This window comes from Papilio machaon, chromosome 2 (assembly GCF_912999745.1).
Source record: "Papilio machaon chromosome 2, ilPapMach1.1, whole genome shotgun sequence".
Taxonomy (NCBI): domain Eukaryota; kingdom Metazoa; phylum Arthropoda; class Insecta; order Lepidoptera; family Papilionidae; genus Papilio; species Papilio machaon.
Window position 1 is genome coordinate 1,918,766 of NC_059987.1, and position 21,585 is coordinate 1,940,350.

Here is a 21,585-nt window from a genome sequence, read left to right on the forward strand (position 1 = left end):
CGAGATGGCTTATCACAATCGTTTAGGAAACTAATGTAATCATTGTATGCGGCCCGACCAAAACCCCTTTACGCGTGACTAATTTAATACCAAAGGTTCTTGGCCTAATGTTAGGTTACTACCCCATTGTGAAATTGAATTACCATTTCATGAGCTGTAATCGCAGGTAGCACTTTGGGGGATTAATACTGAAACTAACGGCCTATTTTAGACCCTGTCCTGAATTTCTTATGTAATATTGTACATAACTGAGAGTACTTTACTTTTAATTTGCAACTCGTTTTTAATATTTCTTAATCACATAAGTCTAACTCTAGTAACTATGAAAATAAACATAAGCCAGTATACAATATTGCGGGTAACATTACACCGCGATAGCTGGATGTCAGCGGGCAAATTGAAATTTTGATTTATGCTGTGCGCTGCCAGCTTTCAACGAATATGGCTCATGTTTCTTTGTGACATGTTGACAAAAATACACGGATGAGATATAGCGCGTTAGCATATCCTCTACAAGACAAACTATGAGTATTTGTCTGCAATTTTTAAAACGAGGAACTATCGTTTACACGTACACGAACGATAGTTTTTCAAGTATTAGAGTAAAAATAATAGGAAAAAAAAACTTGAGAGGTGTCAAGGGACACCCTGATGGAACGAAGTTCCTTTCGATTAATTAATGAAGGAACCAATGTTTATTCTATGAATAAAAAACTTAAGTCTTCACAAGAAGTACATTTTATTTCTATGAATTTTCGTTATATATTGTCACGTCGTTGCCATGGTGAAGTAGCGAAAAGTGTCGTGACAACTTTTCGTAGAATTTTTTCCGTCTAGCCCCCTTTCACAACGCGCGATAAGGAACTTCGTTCCAATTATACTTTTATATTCACTATCGTAACAATATTTTACAAATAGAGAACGTGAAAAAATATATATAGGTACATATTTAGAATCCAAGGTGTAAATACTGTATAACAATAAAAGGAATATAGTCCAAGGATTCTTGTATTGTAGTTGTTTTCAATGGACAAATAATGAATATTTCTCGCTTAACTTTTAATTAAAAGCCCCGAGATCCAAAAGTTTTGTCTTCATTATTCTCAAACAAACTAATTGAGTATTGAGGTAGTAAATAAAGTACAAGAACAATAAAAACTCAAACAAAAAAGGAAAACAAGTTCAATAGTACGAGACGAGTATCGTTCCAGATACACTTTCCGTTGAGTCTCATCGGTAAAATATCGTGAGCAGACTGAGCGACATTGGCGCAGTGTATCGTTTTCATTTCCAGTCTGCTGCGTGCACAAACTGATTTCATACGATATAACACACAACTTATATAATGTTCGTAAGAAACGGGATTCTTACCACGATTAGCTGTTTGGGAGCTCAAACAGCCTAATCGTGGTAAGAATCCCGTTTCTTACGAACATTATATTAGTAAAAACCACGAAAGTTTGAAGTTATATAACACACAACTTTGCTCGCATTTTATAAAAAGAAACATTGAACGTGTCTTTTGTTTTAAATTTTATCTTTTAGGCGTTTTAACACATTGCACTACACTTTTTGTGATTTAATTAATGGACAAATTACTCTCGACTAGTCTAGGTTAGGCTAGATTTTTTCTTGTTGTTCAGGTTTCAGAGACATAAGTTAAATCCAAAAAAGACAATGAAAAACACTCAAAGCAATTATATAAATAATTAAGAAAATGGAATCGGAATATCGAAGTTTCCTTTTATGTTTTTTGATGCCTACATTTTAACAAATTCATCTATATGTTTTGAATGATGAAATAAAATAGATTTATACCCCCGATTGAACTTTTATATATCTCTGTGGCGGGTCGAGCCCCTATTTACCAGATACTGATATAAAAAATCCGCAAACGAAGCGGTGCTCTGAAAACAAAAGACCACTCGGCGCTTTTGATAAAAAAAAGAATTAGGTGATATTCATGCCCTGTACGGTTACTTTTTTGTGCCAGATTTTTAGTTTATATATCGAAGAAAAAAAATCCTGTTAAAATATATTGTGTTCTTGTTATAAATGAACTACTAGCTGATGCTCGTGACTCGTACTCATAAACTTTCATTAGTAGCCTATGTGTTCTTTTAGACTATGCTGTACCTCTATGCCAAATTTCATCGAGATCCATGCAGCCGTTCCGGAGATACCTTCTAGAGATCTAATATTTATAATATTAGTACGATAAAATATCGCAAGTGCAAAATATAGTTACTACAAAATGTTTTTTTCTTATATTTCCAAGGAGTATTTCCTCGACACCTAAGGGTTTTATTTCTATACTAATCTTGATAAAGAAACTTAAGTGAGGGTAAACCCTATTCTTGCGAATTGCGCAAGATTTCCTTGAATGTGTAGCAATCAGATAAGGAACCTTTAGAATTCCCTTACAAAGAAATTCTTATCTTATAGACGTTTACAGAAGTGTTTAGTAGAAATTTAGATGTTTTTACCTTTGCTTTTATTTGTACCAAGCTGAAAGGTATATGAAAAAAGTCGAATAAACAATATTTGCTAGTATATTTTTTTTTTTATAGCAAAAGGTGGCAAACGAAAAAGTGTCACTTGAATTCGCTAAAATGGCGGTGACCGTTGTCCATAGAAATCTGCATTGGTACATGCGTTATCAACCTTAAGATAGAATAGATTAGTACGTGAAATCTACTTTAAAGGGTTCCATTATTGACCACCTGAGACATTAATCGTCGGTTTCTGTGCCCAAAATCTCTGTTTAAAACATATTATTACCTCTGTTTTGTCATAGATAATGACACTGATGACGATATGTTTTATACAGATATTTTGGTCTAAGAAACCAACGGTTAGTGTGGCAGAAAGTGTAGTTTTTACAAGGTTGTGTACATAATTTTGTAGGTATCGTCGTCGGCTAAGCGTCCCCCGTGCAGCCGGTTGTCACGTTATTTCTTTTTTTTTTTGAGGGAAAAGAAAAAAAAAAATAAAAGTGACAAAAATTAGAAAAGAATATAAGTTATATTAGTAAATAAAATGAATAATAAAAAGAAAATATTGATCAATTTTATAAAGAAATTAAACTAATAAAAGAGGGTTCCGCCAAGGTCTGGCCCTGTTCCTGAGGTACCGCACGCTCCTTGCTAGTTGTAACGCGCTGAGCCTGGGTGCGAAGCGATGCCAGGAGTGAGTAGTGATCGGTGGTCGTTAGGCTATATCAAGCCAGTCGTGAGCTGAGCCTGGTTGCGAAGCGATGCCAGGAGTGAGTAGCAATCAGTGGTCGTTAGGCTTTATCAAGCCAGTCGGCCGTCGGATGTCGATGTTGTAAAATTCCAAACTTACTCCCTGTAATGGACATGGCACAAATTGAGGCACGGTTATAAATTCGTGCCCGGCAGCCGTTACTAGTTTTAACCGAAAGCGAAGCAAGGACGGTACGTAGTATAGCTGTTCCGGGCCGTTGCAGTCTTACAATTATATAGAAAAGAGCAAAATTCATATTTAAATAGGAAAGCATAGCATGGTGAAATGAAGTGAAAAAATAACAGTGAAATAATAAAATACATTTTGCACAACTTACCCAGTACGGGGAGCAATTCTTATTTCGATAAGAAGTAAGAATTTGGTATAAGATTAAATAAAGATATAAAAATTATAGGTTATACAGGGTCGATGCCCTTCGCATCGAGGTCAAGGTAAAAAGTGACAGTGACAAGTCGTAAAATCAACTGACAGCTCGCGCCACAGAGTCATCAATCCGTTCAGAAATGTCAGTTTATTGAATTTTTGTAACATACGTTACACATACCCCCCTCCTCAGGGAGGATTTTACCTCGGGAAAATCCTTTCAAGGAGTTTTACTTGACGCGCCAACACGGTCTTGCAACAACTTTAAATCTTTAACATGCCATGCCCCTAAATTGCGACCGGTCATGTCTTCTAACACATAAACCAGAGGTGACCTTTTTTTTACAATTTTGCATTTTTGGAATTTGGGCGCGAGCTTCTTACTGAAATGGGAATCTTTATCACTTAGGAAGTAACAACGCTTCCAAACAATATCACCAACGTTAAAGTCTGCGTCAATTCGCCTAAGATTGTACCGCTTAGAATTTTTAATGTGGCTTTGCCAAAGAGCGGCCTGCACTGCGTCGAACACTGGGCCCAAGTGTCCCAGATTTTCCGCGTAAATATCACGCGGTAAAAATACTAATTCGTCAGAGCTATCGTCATTATTAATGTAGTGAGAACCGCAAGTTACCAATTCTCGTCCGTGCACTAAGAAGGACGGGGTGAAACGAGTTGTTTCATTAACAGAGTTATTTATCGCGAATTGAATTTTGGGTAAATTTACATCCCAAGACCGATGATCTTCATTTACGAAGGTAGATATGGAAGTGACTATAGTTTTATTATACCTCTCTACTGTATTTATTTGCGGTGTATATTTGGGCGTAAAATGTATATTTGGTATTTTGTATTTTTTAAACAATGCACTGCACTCGCGACCAATAAACTGACAACCATTATCTAAAATAACCGTTTGTGGAATGCCGTGGACGAGAAACACATGATCTTCCAAAGACTTAACTATCCCATCCGCTGTAGCTCTTCGTAGAGGAAAAAGCAAACAATACTTGGAAAAGCAACACGTTACTACAAAAATGTAAGAATTCTGCTTTCTAGAATTAGGTAGTGGTCCCACCAAGTCTATAGAGATTACTTGGAAGGGGCGGCAGCACTCTTTTGGTCGTCCCATCCGACCCAAAGTTGTGTGTGTTGGTTGTTTGAGGGAAAAGAAAAAAAAAAATAAAAGTGACAAAAATTAGAAAAGAATATAAGTTATATTAGTAAATAAAATGAATAATAAAAAGAAAATATTGATCAATTTTATAAAGAAATTAAACTAATAAAAGAGGGTTCCGCCAAGGTCTGGCCCTGTTCCTGAGGTACCGCACGCTCCTTGCTAGTTGTAACGCGCTGAGCCTGGGTGCGAAGCGATGCCAGGAGTGAGTAGTGATCGGTGGTCGTTAGGCTATATCAAGCCAGTCGTGAGCTGAGCCTGGTTGCGAAGCGATGCCAGGAGTGAGTAGCAATCAGTGGTCGTTAGGCTTTATCAAGCCAGTCGGCCGTCGGATGTCGATGTTGTAAAATTCCAAACTTACTCCCTGTAATGGACATGGCACAAATTGAGGCACGGTTATAAATTCGTGCCCGGCAGCCGTTACTAGTTTTAACCGAAAGCGAAGCAAGGACGGTACGTAGTATAGCTGTTCCGGGCCGTTGCAGTCTTACAATTATATAGAAAAGAGCAAAATTCATATTTAAATAGGAAAGCATAGCATGGTGAAATGAAGTGAAAAAATAACAGTGAAATAATAAAATACATTTTGCACAACTTACCCAGTACGGGGAGCAATTCTTATTTCGATAAGAAGTAAGAATTTGGTATAAGATTAAATAAAGATATAAAAATTATAGGTTATACAGGGTCGATGCCCTTCGCATCGAGGTCAAGGTAAAAAGTGACAGTGACAAGTCGTAAAATCAACTGACAGCTCGCGCCACAGAGTCATCAATCCGTTCAGAAATGTCAGTTTATTGAATTTTTGTAACATACGTTACACGGTACGCAAACTTAATCCCATATTATACTGCACCTGGCTACCACCTAAAGCATTAATTTATGATAGCAAAATGCAAAGGAAAATTAATGTTAATCCTAATTGAAAACTTTAGCAAAATAAAAACTATTATTAAAACGTAGTTGATTTTGTTTATCTGTATTTTGTTATTAATACACATGAATAAAATTGAAGTGTATGTATGTAATATCGAAAAAAAAAATCATATTTCGTACAAGTGATGTATTTGCGTTACTGATAACGGAAAGCAAATTTTTTTAAAATCGCCTGTCTACCTATATATGTCTGTCCGCTCGGCCACGTTTGTTCCGAGTAGTCTCCAGAACGGCTGGACGAAGTCGCGGCCGATCGCTGGTTAATTATACGTTTGTTTTCCTAATTAAGTACGATTTACTTAAATTGCATAACGTTAAAACACAATATTTCAATATACTTTCTTCTTTAATAAAAATGGTACAATAAATTTTACTCCTTACAAATTTATTTATTAGGGCACTGGTATTTTTAATATCCATCCCTTTAACAAGGTTGTACGTTGGAATTTGTCTAGTAAGCGAAATTAATTAAAAGTTACCGTCATTAGCGTAGTTTGATCGAGTCGAGTTCGCTTCATGCGCGCTTTAATTTTCCTAACGCCCCATTTATCTTCAACACTGTCGCTTCTACTGAGATATAGTTTACCATTGATGTCTCAACATTAATAACAAGTTACACTTTGTATTAAATATTTAACCAAAATTAGAATTTTTTATCAAAGCTTCAATTATTTCGCGCATGGAATTCTTTGGATATTTAAAGTTTTATCATTTATTCACTTCGTAGCAATAACATAGACGTGATGAGAAATTAGAAACATTTAATTGATTATTGTAACATGAAAGTAAACAATATTGCCCTGCCAAACACATCCTCCAAAGCATAATAATTGAGCTCTATTCAAATGTGACTTCCATTTGAATTAATCATACCACTTTACAGGTAATTGGGCTATTACAGTCCACTACCTAATGCCAAAATGGCGGCGACGTTTATTTTACTACCACACAAATCGTTTAAAGATAAATATTCTAAATATTTCTACATTCTTTTTTTTTATATCATAAGTTGGTAAACGAGCGAGCGGCTACCTGAATTCGCCGAAATAGCGGAGCGACCGCCGACCGTAGACATCCGCAATTGCAGATGCGTTGCCTACCTTTCATCAACGGAGAAAGGGACGCACAAAATGAGATAATTTCCCATTCCTATCCATCGCCTACAGACAAATCCACTTCCTATCCTTTCTCTCCTACTAAAACTAGAGGAGGAGGAAAGAGGACTAAGATTAGGTTATTATTATTCTGTTCAATGTACGTAAATATACTTTAAATTATGATGTTTTTTGTTGCAGAAAACAACCAAAGACGTTCGCGTTCGACCACTGTTTCTACTCACTCGATTCAGCGCTGCCCAACTTTGCGTCACAGAAGACGGTGTTCGAATGTCTCGGCCGGGACATCCTCGACAATGCATTCGATGGCTACAATGCCTGCATATTTGCATACGGACAGACAGGTAATGTTAGTTAAATATAGGTACTGGTGACCAGTGGTGTGTGGGGTGATACATACGATTTTGTTTTTACGATTTTAATTTTTTGATTATCTTTGAAAAATCGCATCCATACAATAAATATTAATGAATTCTCAATGCTACAATAATAAATGTCAAGTAAATTACAGTTTTATAGTTAGTTTTACACGAATATAGGTGCCCTCTACCCTATTAGATATGTCTACAGTTATATTTTTAAGTGCTTTGCGACTATTCATTTCTTTTCGACGTAGGCAGTCAACGAAAATAGAAAAGAGTCAAGGCCGCAGCGACTTTAACAATTCAACCTTTTGTTTTCAGCTCTTGACTAGCAGGGGGTGAAAACTTACGGTTATACTGTTATTTCTTTAGCTTTTTCTTATTTTAGTTTATAAATAAATATAACATACGACATTTTGTATATCTTCCAATAATAAATAATAGAATTTCAAACAATTAGTTACTGTACCGGTCTAATTATTTTCATCTATGCAATCCAGAAACCTGTAATGATATGTTACGTCCGTCCTGTCTTACATATTACTTTGTCATGTGGCCTAGGGGCGTTTCTGTCGGGAAATTGCCTCGCAAATTGAATGCTTTGACTCCACGCCATTTTAACTTTGTTGCAGCCGACAGCGCACTATGTAGTAGTTTATTTTACAGGCACTGTCAGTTGTAATATTCAGTTGCAATTTTAATATTTACTTATTTGTATCTTGTATACATTTCTTTGTCTGGATCAAATGTTATATATGTTGTTATATATATAAAAGAAAGTCGTGTTAGTTACACTATTTATAATTCAAGAACGGCTGAATCGATTTGACTGAAAATTGGTGGGCAGGTAGCTTAGAACCAGGAAACGGACATAGGATAATTTTTACCCCGTTTTCTATTGTTTAATCCGCGCGGACGGAGTCGCGGGTAAAAGCTAGTGTTGTTATAAATAATCGCCTTCGTTTCAAACTGACATTCATAATAATGTGTTGACATTTGTTGTTGATTGTAAAAATGTTAAAATAACATATAATTAGTCTTAAGTATAACATATTACTTATATATACATAATTAGGTATATTTAAACAGATTTACCGTAATGTAAAGATGTAATCTGCAAATAATTGCAACACTCGGATGCCGCTATTTAATTGCACATCAAAGTAAACGGTTCGAGAAGATGAGGTGATTACGGATTGTGAAATATTATACATAATAATTAGTTGCTCAATTTCATGTTCCAATTAGGTTCATTGCTACCGTTATTAGTAACTAGCCGTCTCCCGCGATTCCGTCCGCGCGGAAATAAATTTTGAAAAGTATCCAATGTGTTCTTCCAGGCTATGTTCTACATCTGGGCCAAATTTCATAGAGATCCGTTCAGCTGTTTCGGAGATACCTTCAAACAAACATCCATCATTCCATGGCTATAGAACTGATTGAAACTTACTTTGTTGACTATTGTATCTCAACTATGGGTCCAACTCTGTGTGTAACTTTTCCCTTCTGTAAACTTGTTTCGTTGCAAATTTGAATCTATATCGGTTGTCCGTATTGATATTGAATGATTTATTGGAGCTCTCCATTGAGCTGCAAACTTAACAAGTTTCTGGATTGTCCAACATGTCGAAACGATTTCAAACTACAGACTTCGCTAGTGGCAACTGGGATATTGATACAAGCGTCCGATATTATTAGAAACAATACATCATAGTATAAAAAAACGTATAAAGCAATATATAACAGAATGATAAATAATAATAATCAAATTAATTAGTAATCATATCTCTTATTCTATTTAATAAAGCAGAAATAACAATACGTTAAAAGTTTTTCAGTACCATTCACTGTATCTATATAAGCTTTACGATAATAAATTCTAAGTTATTATGTAAGTTTTACCTATAATATGTCTATTTTATGAATAAAGTCTTTCTAATAAATTACAAAATCCGATTTATTCTGTAGGCCTAGTAAGAATATTTGTGACAATCGCCTTCGTATCGTAATTATGTTAAAATTAGTATGAGATTTTTTGGTGTACTTTACGTCCGATACGATCCGGGGCGCTGCAAAAATTTTGACGATTGTCACGAATATTGTTGGCTTAGTGGCCCACTGTAACAAAAATAATGCTTGTGGATTTAATTATCTTTTAAAATTTTCATTACTCATACAGATTTACCTTTGATATATTATTTCAGTAGCTCATTTAATATTCATAAAGTCAAGGTTTCCATAAAGCACGCTCTTGGGCTGTAAATTTATATCCCGCTGTATTATTATTCCGCAAGGGAGCGTTGTTTATAAACTAGCATTTCAACTGGCGGCTACCCTCACAGATTTATACGCGGCGCTCGCCCACTAGCTACGAGAAATTTTAATCTTGTTTATCGTCCACGTCCCGAAGAGGAATTTTTCTTTTCTTCCTTGTCATAAACGAGATTAAGATTAACCGCATTAACTGTCTTTTTCGGCCACAACTTTGTGTCGACTAATTATTTTTTTCGACGATTCTTTGTAGGAAATTTTAAATGAATTATTTTTCGCTGTTGGCTATTAGGATTGTGAAATTTTAAATTTAAATTTTACACTGTTATGTAATTTTAAATGTGGTAGGATAATGTATTTTCAGAATTTTCACCGCTTTTATTTTAATCCGCCTTTCTCCAACTCGGCTTCTCCAACGTACAATATGTTACGCATTTCAGTTTAAATAGCTGGTCTTATTACCGACGTAGAAGTGTTTATTCAGCGAATAATGTACGTGAAATTCTGGTTCTGCCTTATATATCTCCGCCGTTTCTACGAAAATGTTCTTTCGACATTAACCAAACGTATATTTGGTTAATGTTTCACACTTTCTTTAATATTTTCTCTTATTTCATGCAGACTTTCTCTATATCATTAAGTTCTATTTGACAATAATTTGAATGGATGGACTTCTTTTAAAACGCTTTAACCCTCTTGCTTGTCAATTTGTTTTATCTTAATTTTAATTTCGGGAATAGCAATAATATAAACATTTAAATAACTATTTTAATAATAAATATTTTAATATTTAAGAAAAAAAATATTAAGTGTCTTAACATTAATCATATTCTGTATAGTAGTAGTGAGTAATCAAGTGTCTCTCAGCCATGAAAACATTGGAGGCTCTCGAAAAATGAGCGAGAGTCTAGCGCAGGGGTGCGCTGTGCTCGCCGCCCGGAATATACCGAGTGATTTAATAACGTCTCGGTTCGATCCATTCACTACGAGTTAAAACCGTTTGTGACGTTGCGATATTTTGAATACTGCTTGATGGGTATTTTTTATTTATTTATATTTATCTCATCTGAAAATTTACATATATACACATGTAGTATATAACGCTATTCTTGATTTGTATAATCTTACTTATCTATATATATAAAAGAAAGTCGTGTTAGTTACACCATTTATAACTCAAGAACGGCTGAATCGATTTGACTGAAAATTGGTGGGCAGGTAGCTTAGAACCAGGAATAGGACATAGGATAATTTTTACCCCGTTTTCTTTTTTTTTTTTTATTCCGCGCGGACGGAGTCGCGGGAAAAAGCTAGTTACTTATATTATAAATGTGCAAATTTGGACGTATGGATGGATGTTGGTTCGAAGGTATCTCCAGAACGGCTCAACGGATTTCAATGAAATTCGGCATGAATGTAGAACATTTTCTGGAAGAACACATAGGCTACTAATTAAGTTTTTTTAGTATATTTAGCTTGGATGGAGTCGCGAGTGATAGCTAGTAATATAATAAATCTGTATAAATTTATGAAATTAACATTTAAAATATTCGATGTAAATGCAATGAACGGGATAGAAACGTTAACTTTTAATCATATAGTACACACGCAGTTCTCTCAAAAAGCAGTTATGAATAAAGAATGCGGGCGTTATACGTCGTAGCTTTTTCATTAAAATTCCATGTGCTTTCAGAAAGTTACCGTACATGTTTAATGTTTACATACTATGTATTTGTACTCGGAATATGTTCATTATTCTATCGATTAACTTTTATACACTTTATAAGTAGCCGAGATAAAAGCCTCAATTCTGCAATATCTGATGAGAACTTTTTCAAGTTAGTAAATTTTGATCGATAACAAGTTAAATTAAGACACAAATTTTAAATATACGATATATTTTCATATCAAAAACGTTTTTAATACAAAATAAATTAAAATCTACAAAAATATTGTGTATATATAAAAAATAATTAAAACGCTATTTGTATTATACTATTACAAATCGTTTTATATTTTCGTTAACGTAGAAATTTCCTAAGACGTCCTAAATCAAGAGGGTGCTCGCATGAAGCCTAGAGCTTAGCGTGGCCTTAATGAAATGCAATTTGAGAGGAAAACGGCGTCATTAACAGGGCTCGCACTCGGGACAAGTTATAACTTACTACCGTCAGGGAATTAACGACGGCGACTGTTGCTATGTAAATCGAAAATGACTCATTTTGTGGTACGCAAATGATATAATATTGAATAAAACATTCATTAAATATTCATAAAGCTGTTATCCGATTATTGTTAACAATTTCAGTGAAACGATAAAGATGAAAATGAGAGCTCGAGGAATTCTGTGTACCAGATAATAACATTTAAAGACACATTAAGCCTTACTAGTAATTAAACAGTTCTTTGAATTTACTATTATTTTGTAAGTTATTTGTGATAGCTGTCTTCGGCGACCCCGTCCTCGCGGAATTAAAAAAAAACTTAATTAGTACTCTATGTGTTCTTCCAGACTATGATATAGGTAGGTACATCTATGCCAAATTTCATCGAGATCCATTGACCCGTTCCAGAGATACCTTCAAACAAACATCCATCCATCCTTCCATTTAAACATTAGCATTTATAATGTTAGTAATATTAGTAAGATATACTTCGTCATATATTTAGCAATGACACTTTAACACAATTACACGATTAAAACACTTTATTCCAAATTCGTCTTGTGGTGACAACTTCAGGTAGAGTCAAAAGCGCCTACACTTTACGTCTTGTGCCTCCGCCTTGAGTAGTGCACGCTTAGCTATAATTTAGGTGTGATGCACATGTCTCGAGGGAATTGCATAAACCGGTGTAATTGTGTCAAGAACCCTCTTTTGCGAAATGTTATTACGGTTGCTCCTACTTCCTTAGACACCGTATTTATGAAATATACCACTTAGATAACGTGGTAGGTATTTACATTTTCGAATTTCCACCAATCCCTTTAACTTCAAGTTATATCGAGCACATATTTGTTTTACTATATTTCGGTAATATAAACCTTGAACGAATCGACCTAACCTTTCAGTTACCCAAAGAGAAAAAGGATCCTATTCCCAGTTCATAATACGTATACGTCTTTTTGTCGATATAGCAATAGAACGAGATATTTCTCCATATTCTGAAGTAGTAAATTGGAATGTCAGTTTAAAAAGACAGTTTTAATTTAACAGTAGTGTAGAAAATTGTTATTTTGTAACGTCGCAGCTGTAACATTTGTTACGCGTTCGGCGAGGCAATTAAACTCGTGTCAAGCGCGAGACCCACGTTTGTTTTACGTGACGTGGCACTACACTATTACAATCGTTTTTCTCTACAATGTTGATGTGTTATTTCATTTTAATATACATATCTACATAGACTTGTATTATAGACTATATATATTCGGTTAACACAGTCCCCTCTTTGTCTTTTTCATGTTTACTTACCTTTTTGTTCGATGTGATCAATGAATGTAAAGAAAACTTGTTTTACATAAGCTAAAAGTGAATAAACAACACGTTATAAAGCTTTCAACATCCAAAGTTATCGTAGATTAGCAAACAATGTCGTAGCTACTGATAAAACAAGTCTAATTGTCGTAGAACAAAGCTTCGAACGAATTACCTTGGCATTAAACTATGTGCACCTTTGAGACAACTTTGTGTCCCTTGTTGAGTGTCTGAGAGCAATATCGTGTTCCGCGCCCACATTCTCTTATCTCACTGTATGCATGTCGTCTGAACTGCATTATTCAGCACGACGGTGTTATTGAATTTTGTTTCATTAATATTTAAGTTTGATGGTCCATTTGTTGAAAACTTTGTTGAAGTACACATTTTGTTCTCACTTTCTCTTATTTTCGGTTAATTTAATACTTAAATATTCATTTTCATATCGTACTTTTAATCTCGATCAATTTATAACGTCTAGACGAGAGAGTGTTTGAAATGTGACTCATAGTTGGTAGCTAAGGGCAAGTCATGGCGAAAATTTTAAAGAGCTTTTTGCACGTCTTTTTATTTTGAAGATAAGTTTTAAGACAGAGCTTTAATAAAGGCCCCATACGCATTGGCATTTCAACAGCGTATTTCACTTCCTGCGGCATATTATGTGCTGTCATTTTCTGTGAAATAATAATACCTATACTCAGCTCTGAACAACCTCCATATGCAAGCAAGTACTTTATGACCGTGTAAAATCATTTTACGAAGGAAAATTTGTTCATGAAGTACATTAATTTCATCATAATAAATACTCTGGTAATTATGCCTCATGTATGCTGGATCTTTAGTGCTGAAAGACGACTTTCAAACGATATATATATTCTTTATTTCAGACTTTGAACTATTTTGTATTAATTGAAACAATAAAAGCTGTATTTAGTAAAATGAAACGTTAGGTTCGCTGAGCACACTTTGTGGCCGTGTCCCGTGTTTGTAGTAAGCGAAAAACTGTCTGTTAGCGCGACAGTATTGCGAATTTTAGGGGTGCCAACTTGGTATAGTTTTAAATGTGTCAAATCTTAGTTAATTATGACTAATTTAAGTATGAACGGTGCAGGGGATGATGTTTGTAACAGCGTCACAATTATAATTTTTTAAATTTTAAACTTCACAATATGGGATTTTTATCAATGAATATGGTTTTCTTCAGTATCGATTTTCATAACCACAAAAAATAGTGGACAACCCTAACCGCACCGTTTATAGAGCTGTTTGAGTGCGTTCGAGCGTGCATTTTACACAACTGCATCGATTTTACACACATACTCGTACATGATTGTTAGTTGTATGTTATTATTGTTTTAATTTTCTTTAATGTTGTAAAATTATCAAAATCTGAAATATCTACTTTAGGTAAAATGATAACATTTCGTTCGAATTTGCTTATGCGTAAAAAATACTTGTCTAAATGTACACATATTGCTTACACGTGTATTTGCGAAAAATAATGGTATTGAAGTCCTTTTACGACGTTGAAATGCGAAAGCATGCCAAAATTGTATCATAATAGATGCAATTCGAAAAAGATTCAAATATTTGTATGCTTATTTTTCGAGCATGAAATAGCATATGAAAGATGGATGGAGCTCGTATGTTGAAAGTAAACGGCGAATCTGAACCCCCGCACAGTCTGGGCCGTTGCCATGCATAAGTGCCCACATGCAGTTATTAGTTCCGGGTTCAGACCAGTTTCCACAATTTTGCACATTCGATTTCTTTATTAGCCCATTTTGGAATCGTCCCAAACACGTGCTAAGTAAGTATAGAGGATTACGCAGTAATAATTATCTTAATTTGTGTATTTTTTATTATTTTCTGACTCAGGATGTATTTATAAAAACTGTAATGAATTTTTGGAATAAGTACGATTCATATCTCAACCCATTTTATAACATGATAAACTTTAATGTTGGCGAGTTAATAACATTAACTAACTGTAAATTTAGTAAACTAAAAGAATACGAGCAAATACAAAACTAGTTTCATTAAACCAGTTTTTCAACTTTCCTTATCGTTGTTTGTAATAAGGAAATAATTGTCGGAACATCTGTAGGATTTCCCAGGATATATTTCAAGGGTGTGCGAATTTACATGAAATTGCGAGACACCCCGCTAGAAGGTTGACAGCTACATTTTTGCAATTACATTTCTTTTCGCCCTCGGCTATGAGATGAAGCAATTCAGAGTTGTACTGGAAGATTCTGAAACGAGAAAATTGTTTTACGTGCGCTACGTAAGGCCTTTTCAGTGTAAAAGTGCTTTGTGCGAAGCTCTTAGTGTTTTAGGATGGTATTTTCTACTGAGGCCGTGTTAAGGAAAATGTAAAGACAGTGTTTTAGCATTATAACCATCGTGATAAAAGTATTATTTGGGACAAAAATATTATTAATAGACGGTTGGTTTGCGTAAGTTTATCGTTGGCATATTCAGTGTTCTATTTCTATTTTTTAAATATAAGTAACATATTGTGTAAACTCGCTCATTTAACTTTTCATCTTCTCAATTCATACACTTCTATTAATACTACTTATATAATATACTGCTTATGAGGCTATTCGTAGAATACCAGAATTCTGTAAGCCAATTTAAAGTTTGTTCGGTTGCAAGTTTTGCTGAACATCCGTCTTTTGATGCACAGCAGTTTGTAAGACTATTTCAAAGACCGGAAAAAGCTCTTTCATGCTACAGAAAACTTTTGAGGTACTATCGAAAAAAAAAACGTTCTAGTGTATAAGTTATAAATGATTATACAAATTAAAAAAGTTTCAAACTCTAAATTGTATTAAAAAAAAATTTTATTCTTTGAACGTACAAGCTATCAAGCGAATAGTTGTTCGTAATTCTATCTATATCTATATATATAAAAGAAAGTCGTGTTAGTTACACTATTTATAACTCAAGAACGGCTGAATAGATTTGACTGAAAATTGGTGGGCAGGTAGCTTAGAACCAGGAAACGGACATAGGATAATTTTTACCCCGTTTTCAATTTTTATTCCGCGCGGACGGAGTCGCGGGTAAAAGCTAATAGCTAAATATTACAAAGAAAACTTTAAGTTTTAAACTTGGAACAATTCAAATGTACAATATCATAGTGTGTAATGTCTAGGGCTTTGCCCCCAAGGAACACGAATTACATACGCGCACAGTTTGCTGACCGCATTTGACCCTAGAACTCTAACACTGTTTACTTTGGCCCTTGTTTAGCAACAGACAAATTGTCTCGTCTGCCAGAGTATGCCTTTGTTTATGTAAATTTACAACACAAAGGGGCTTGTTTTATTCTATAAAATGTTGATGTATTTGCACAGATTTCATAATTTGAGTTTTACATATAACAAATACTCGAGCAAAAGTGCTTGTGAACTTCTTATGTTAATAATTTAATCATTGACATGGAGAAATAATGTGATACTGTTATACTAAATTGCCAATATTTTCTTGTAACTCATTCCATCGGATATTTATGATTTGTTATTGGGTTACATTTTCGAAACCAAACACACAATAGGGTCTACGGCGTAGAGCGTAGAGCACGCAGTAGGTGCATTTTAATATTTTAATCTATGTGATGTATTTACCGTGGGTTTCTGAGACCATTATTTCCGTTTAAACACATTATATTTTGTCAAAGATAATGATAGGGATGACGATATGTTTTATACCGAGATTTTGGTCTCAGAAACCAACGGTTAGCAAAACCCAAAATTACAGTTAATACACTTAATTAAATACATGTCTTAATACGTAAAAGTATAATGTAAACAGTTAATTACTTTCTCGCTGTTACGTAACTAGGAAAACGTTTGATTAAAACTAAAAAAGCTTTGAACGAGTCTCGTCTTTAAAATATATTTTTGTATGTAACGCGTCGCGCAGCTACGTGGGAACGGGAACAAAAGAGTTTAAAGCAGGTACGGCGTCCGGGTGACCTAAAATCGCAGGTGCCAGCTTTGTGTCAGCCGCGTTGTGGAACAAGTCTAGAGCTGATCTTATGTAAAACCTTCACTATTTTTATCTTTATAATAAAGTGGATACTGCATTTCTTCCATCCAAAAATTATTGTTTTTGTTTTATGGTAACCAATTTTGTGAGATGCCAAAACAAAATTTTAGTTTGCTATCTAAAAATTGTACACGGAAATGGATCTTTAAACTATAACATAGTCATTTACACGTTATTATGTGAGTGATATTCCGATCAAGATAAATTTAAAAAACGAATAACATCATCAGCTCACTACCCGTCCCCATTGAGGGGCTCGGAGCCTATCGTAATTTAAGCGGTGTCTAGGCCATAGTCAACCACGCTGACCCAGGGCGGGTTGGTTAATTTAAACTTATAACTTTGAATTTCTTCTCAGTTTTCCTTCATCATAAGAACGTCATAAAAAAAACGAATAAGGTGTGTTTTAATTTATTCTTTCACATTGAAAATAAATTTACTCATAACACTTAGACCAAAAGACAGCTTGGGTGGGTGAGTGTTTGCATTCGTTAATTGTCCCCGTTGCAGCGCTCCTCTCTATATACTGGAGATGATCGTTAAATGATTCCCAATTACGACCGGCCACGCTAATTAAACATTGCTGCAAAATATCGACACTGCAGTGCTAATCAAATGTTAACAGTAATACGGATGTTTAATGACAATGTCAACTAATGTTACGCAATGGTAATAATGACAGTTTGAATGCTTTGCATCGTTGATCTCAATGTTACCTATAGGTAGGTTGTCCGCCGGAAATGTCACGGCTCTTAGGTTTGATGCAGTAGAAGCACTATATAATTCCCGTTTTTGTGATCGTAAGTCATTTGTGTGTAATTTTATCAGAGCTGCATTTTTACCGCTGCATATTTTAAAACGATATCTTTGAATTTCATTGAAAAAATAGGAATAGAAATTTTCAGTTCAGTATTTACTGATAATATAGTTTGATATTATTTCTCAAGTTTTTCTTTGGAAATAAACATTAATAAATCAGTGTTACATTCAATTACACTAGATACATACTTAGTGAACAGATGTATTTTTGCATAATAGAAAACTGACATAATGCAATACGATTAAAATATTCTGTTTGAAACTATATTGCAGTGCTGTGTATAAAAGAGAATAGTATAGTTTAGAGCTTAACTTTTCGGGTAGATGTAGGCGTAGGCAGTTGGCTGCGCGCCAGTGAGCGGGATCATCCCGCACACGGGGCCGAAGTCACGCCCTAACTTTCATACTCCAAGCCCTGTTCTCATACAAGGTCCTATTTTATTTTATCTCTGCCAATCTAGAGTAACGCTTTGGCTTCAAGCGCCTCGGCTTCAATTGTATTAAAACTTTAAAAGGTCAATGCATTTTGTTCCAGTTCGTTTACCGCTAGTACAAATCTCTACAGTTTTCTAGCGATTTTAAGTTCTAGTAGCCGCAAGTAGTAACAGTTGTCTAAGTGAAGATATGATTTGCTACGACGATTCTCTATTACCATTTTTGTTATGACTTTTCACGACTACATCATTTGCAAAATTTTAAATATTAATTTACTTTGTTTGGATATTAGCAATTCGCCCCGAGTTGGTACGTCTAGTTGAGAAGTAATAGAGACATTTCTAAATAAATCTGTCTCGTATCGCCGCGTATCACAAATAATTTACAACAGGGAAATTTATGTTTAGGGTACTAAAGTTGACGTAATCGTAAAATCGTTTCCAAGAATAATGGTGGTTGATCCTTGAATGCATATGCGTGGCTAGTTATGCTCCTAATTTATGGTGTAGATAAACTCACCCACATGCGTACCTAATTGACTGTGATGTATTTTTGTCATTTACTTTGTATAGTGCTCTTTAGAAAATATTATTTCAACGGTTTAATTTTTGCTCATTTACTTTTGCCAGATGTTAACCAACTTTGATAATTCAATTACTTCAACATTAAATTAATCAAACAATTATTAATGCAAATGTCACTCATGTTTGACAAACATTACCGGTATTTGTAAACACTTAAAAAAAGGTTCTGTATTCTTTTATCGTTTTAAAGATATTAGTTTATAGTGCATTATTTTATATTTGATTGTGATGTAAAAGTTAAGTCATAAATGTTACTTTATTCAGAAATAGATCACCGCTGTAAAAAGCCTTTCTTTCTTTTATTCCTTTGTGACGAGATCGACTAACAAAAGAACGATTTTTTGTGTTTTATTTTGATCCAAAGAGCGTATTCTTTAAGAGAAATTGTTGTTTAACATTTACCCAATTATTATCTAGACTTACATGTTACTTTATATTAGCTGACGCTCTCGACTCCTTCCGCGAATAAAAATATAGTAATTAGTTGCCTATGTTCTTCCATATTATGTTCTACATCTATGCCAAATTTCAAGATAGATCCGTTTAGCTGTTCTGGAAATACTTAATATAAACATACATCCATTCGTCCATTCGTCAATATTAGTAATAAAATATTTAAGTTTATATTAAGTAAGATGACATGAAGTTATATAAGTCTTTTTTATCAATTACGTATATTTATGAAAATTTATTAAGTAACGTCCTAGGAGAATTGTGTGGTTTTTTGCAGAACTTAATATCAGATTTTATGTTCCTTAACATTCTTAAATGAAATTAGTATTTTTTCACTTTGAATCTCACCTGCAGATTATCGTTATATATCTACGAATATAAATACTTTGTCTTATTCCGTGTTTACAAATTATTTGGGTACATCAGGTCTAATGTAGTGGCCACATGAAGCATCAAACTTCAACGGTCAGTGCAATTACCCTTCGTCCGTGCGCGAACTCATTACAAATAGTTATTGAACCACACGGCGTTGGTTTCTAAAAGCTCTTTGCTATCGGTCAAGTGCATTATGCTAGGTAGTAGGTAAAGATGGTGAACTAAATGAGCCCTTTATAAAATACCACAATATAGTATTTACAGTTTATAGTTAAAGGTTTTTTGGAGTAACATTAAAGTTTTGTTAGTGTATTTAAACACCAAAAGTGATATAATTTCTACCTCCAGTTTTCTTGACTACGGTTAAAATGTATGGGACCTTTGTGATTTCCAAAATAATAAAAAACAACTCAAAATAAACGTTGACATTAAAGTTGTCATTTCCATTACAAGTGATACAAAGAATAACGGAAGACAGAACTTTGAGTAGGTATTGTGCTACATCTAAGATTTATATCGGAGTTTGCAACATGACATGAAAAATGTTAGTTTACACAAAGCCGCAGAAAAAGTTATGCGAATGCAACCTTCATGTGGCTTTTGTGTTTTTGTCCTGTGAACGTAAAGTATAACAGTTTTCACTCTTTATAAAAAAGTTACGGCTATGTTATCGTGATTTGTATCGAAACATGTTATCCAATAAAATTTTAAATCGAATAAAATACACCCATGATCATCATCAACTCCCTGGCCTTTTCCCAATCACGTGGGGTCGGCACACAAGGTTTTATAAACCTTAAAGTTTTGGCTTAAGTTTTTATGGCCGGCCGCCTGCCTGTCGCCAACCCTACACAAAAAAAAATCATACACCAAAATACACCCATGATAAAAATGATTAATCATGTGATGGACTATAAACTACTACGAGTATAACTAATAAACTATTGTGTGTCTTTTATTAAATAATAGCCGGATCAAAAGCTTTCCCAAGCTGGATTAAAATAGAAGTCGTACACGCGAGTGCTTAGTAGGATTGTATGTAAATCCCTTACTTTGTGAAACACGTATACTGTTTATTATCAATGGCTCAAATCAGCATAGATATATTTAGTTACAATTCATTTATAAAAATTAAATTCGTAATAATTATTTTACTATAATGTACAAGATGGAATTGAAAACAACAATACTTTGTTCAAATTAACGTTTTTGTTGAGACGTAACTAAACTTAGCGATGGAATGTTTTCCAATGTGTACAAAGTTGTAGGTAAAATAACAAGCTGTTTGTTTTAGTTGGTTTGAAGTAGGTACGCGTTCGGCAGCTAGACGTTAATTAAAGTTTTGCACATTACGACTCAACTTGGCTGCGACAATTTGAGACCATTATAGAAGAGAATTTTAAGTTAATTCAATTCACTAAGTAAAAATTTTAAATGTAGTTATAATTTTTAATTAGTTTTTAAGTACCATACACTTGTAAAAAATAAGTTTATAACCTTAATTAAGAATTTATTATAAAGAAAAAAATACTTATTCAAGTTCGAAAATAAATATTCGTTGTCTTGTCGTCAGCAACCTGGATTTATGATTAAAATGGTAATTGTATTAGAAAATGTAAGTCTCAGTAATGCCATTAACCGTCTAAATATTTCATAATAAACATAACACTTTTTGATGTCGTAACTTTTGTGTTTCAAAGTTCGTCTTCGTCTTTTGTTATCACATTGCGGAAAGCTGGTTAACAACATGCTAAACAACTCCTTCTATAAGATCATTTATAGACACTTGATAAATAATAAATTTAAGACGAAGCTTAATATCAAAGGCAACTCTGACGTTTTGAGGATTAAAATGTTTTTCTATGTTTTTTTTTTACTTTCTGTAAAAAAACATTT

At 34.1% G+C, this 21,585-nt stretch overlaps 1 protein-coding gene across 1 annotated transcript in view; it reads left to right on the forward strand.

Moving 5' to 3' along the window:
- Positions 1-21,585, forward strand: part of LOC106719008 (kinesin-like protein KIF13B) — a 90,564-nt gene that overhangs the window by 42,168 nt on the left and 26,811 nt on the right. The window contains exon 3 of the mRNA XM_045684373.1: positions 7,039-7,202. Within this exon, the coding sequence (XP_045540329.1) occupies positions 7,039-7,202 (164 nt within the window). The remainder of the gene's footprint in view (positions 1-7,038; positions 7,203-21,585) is intronic.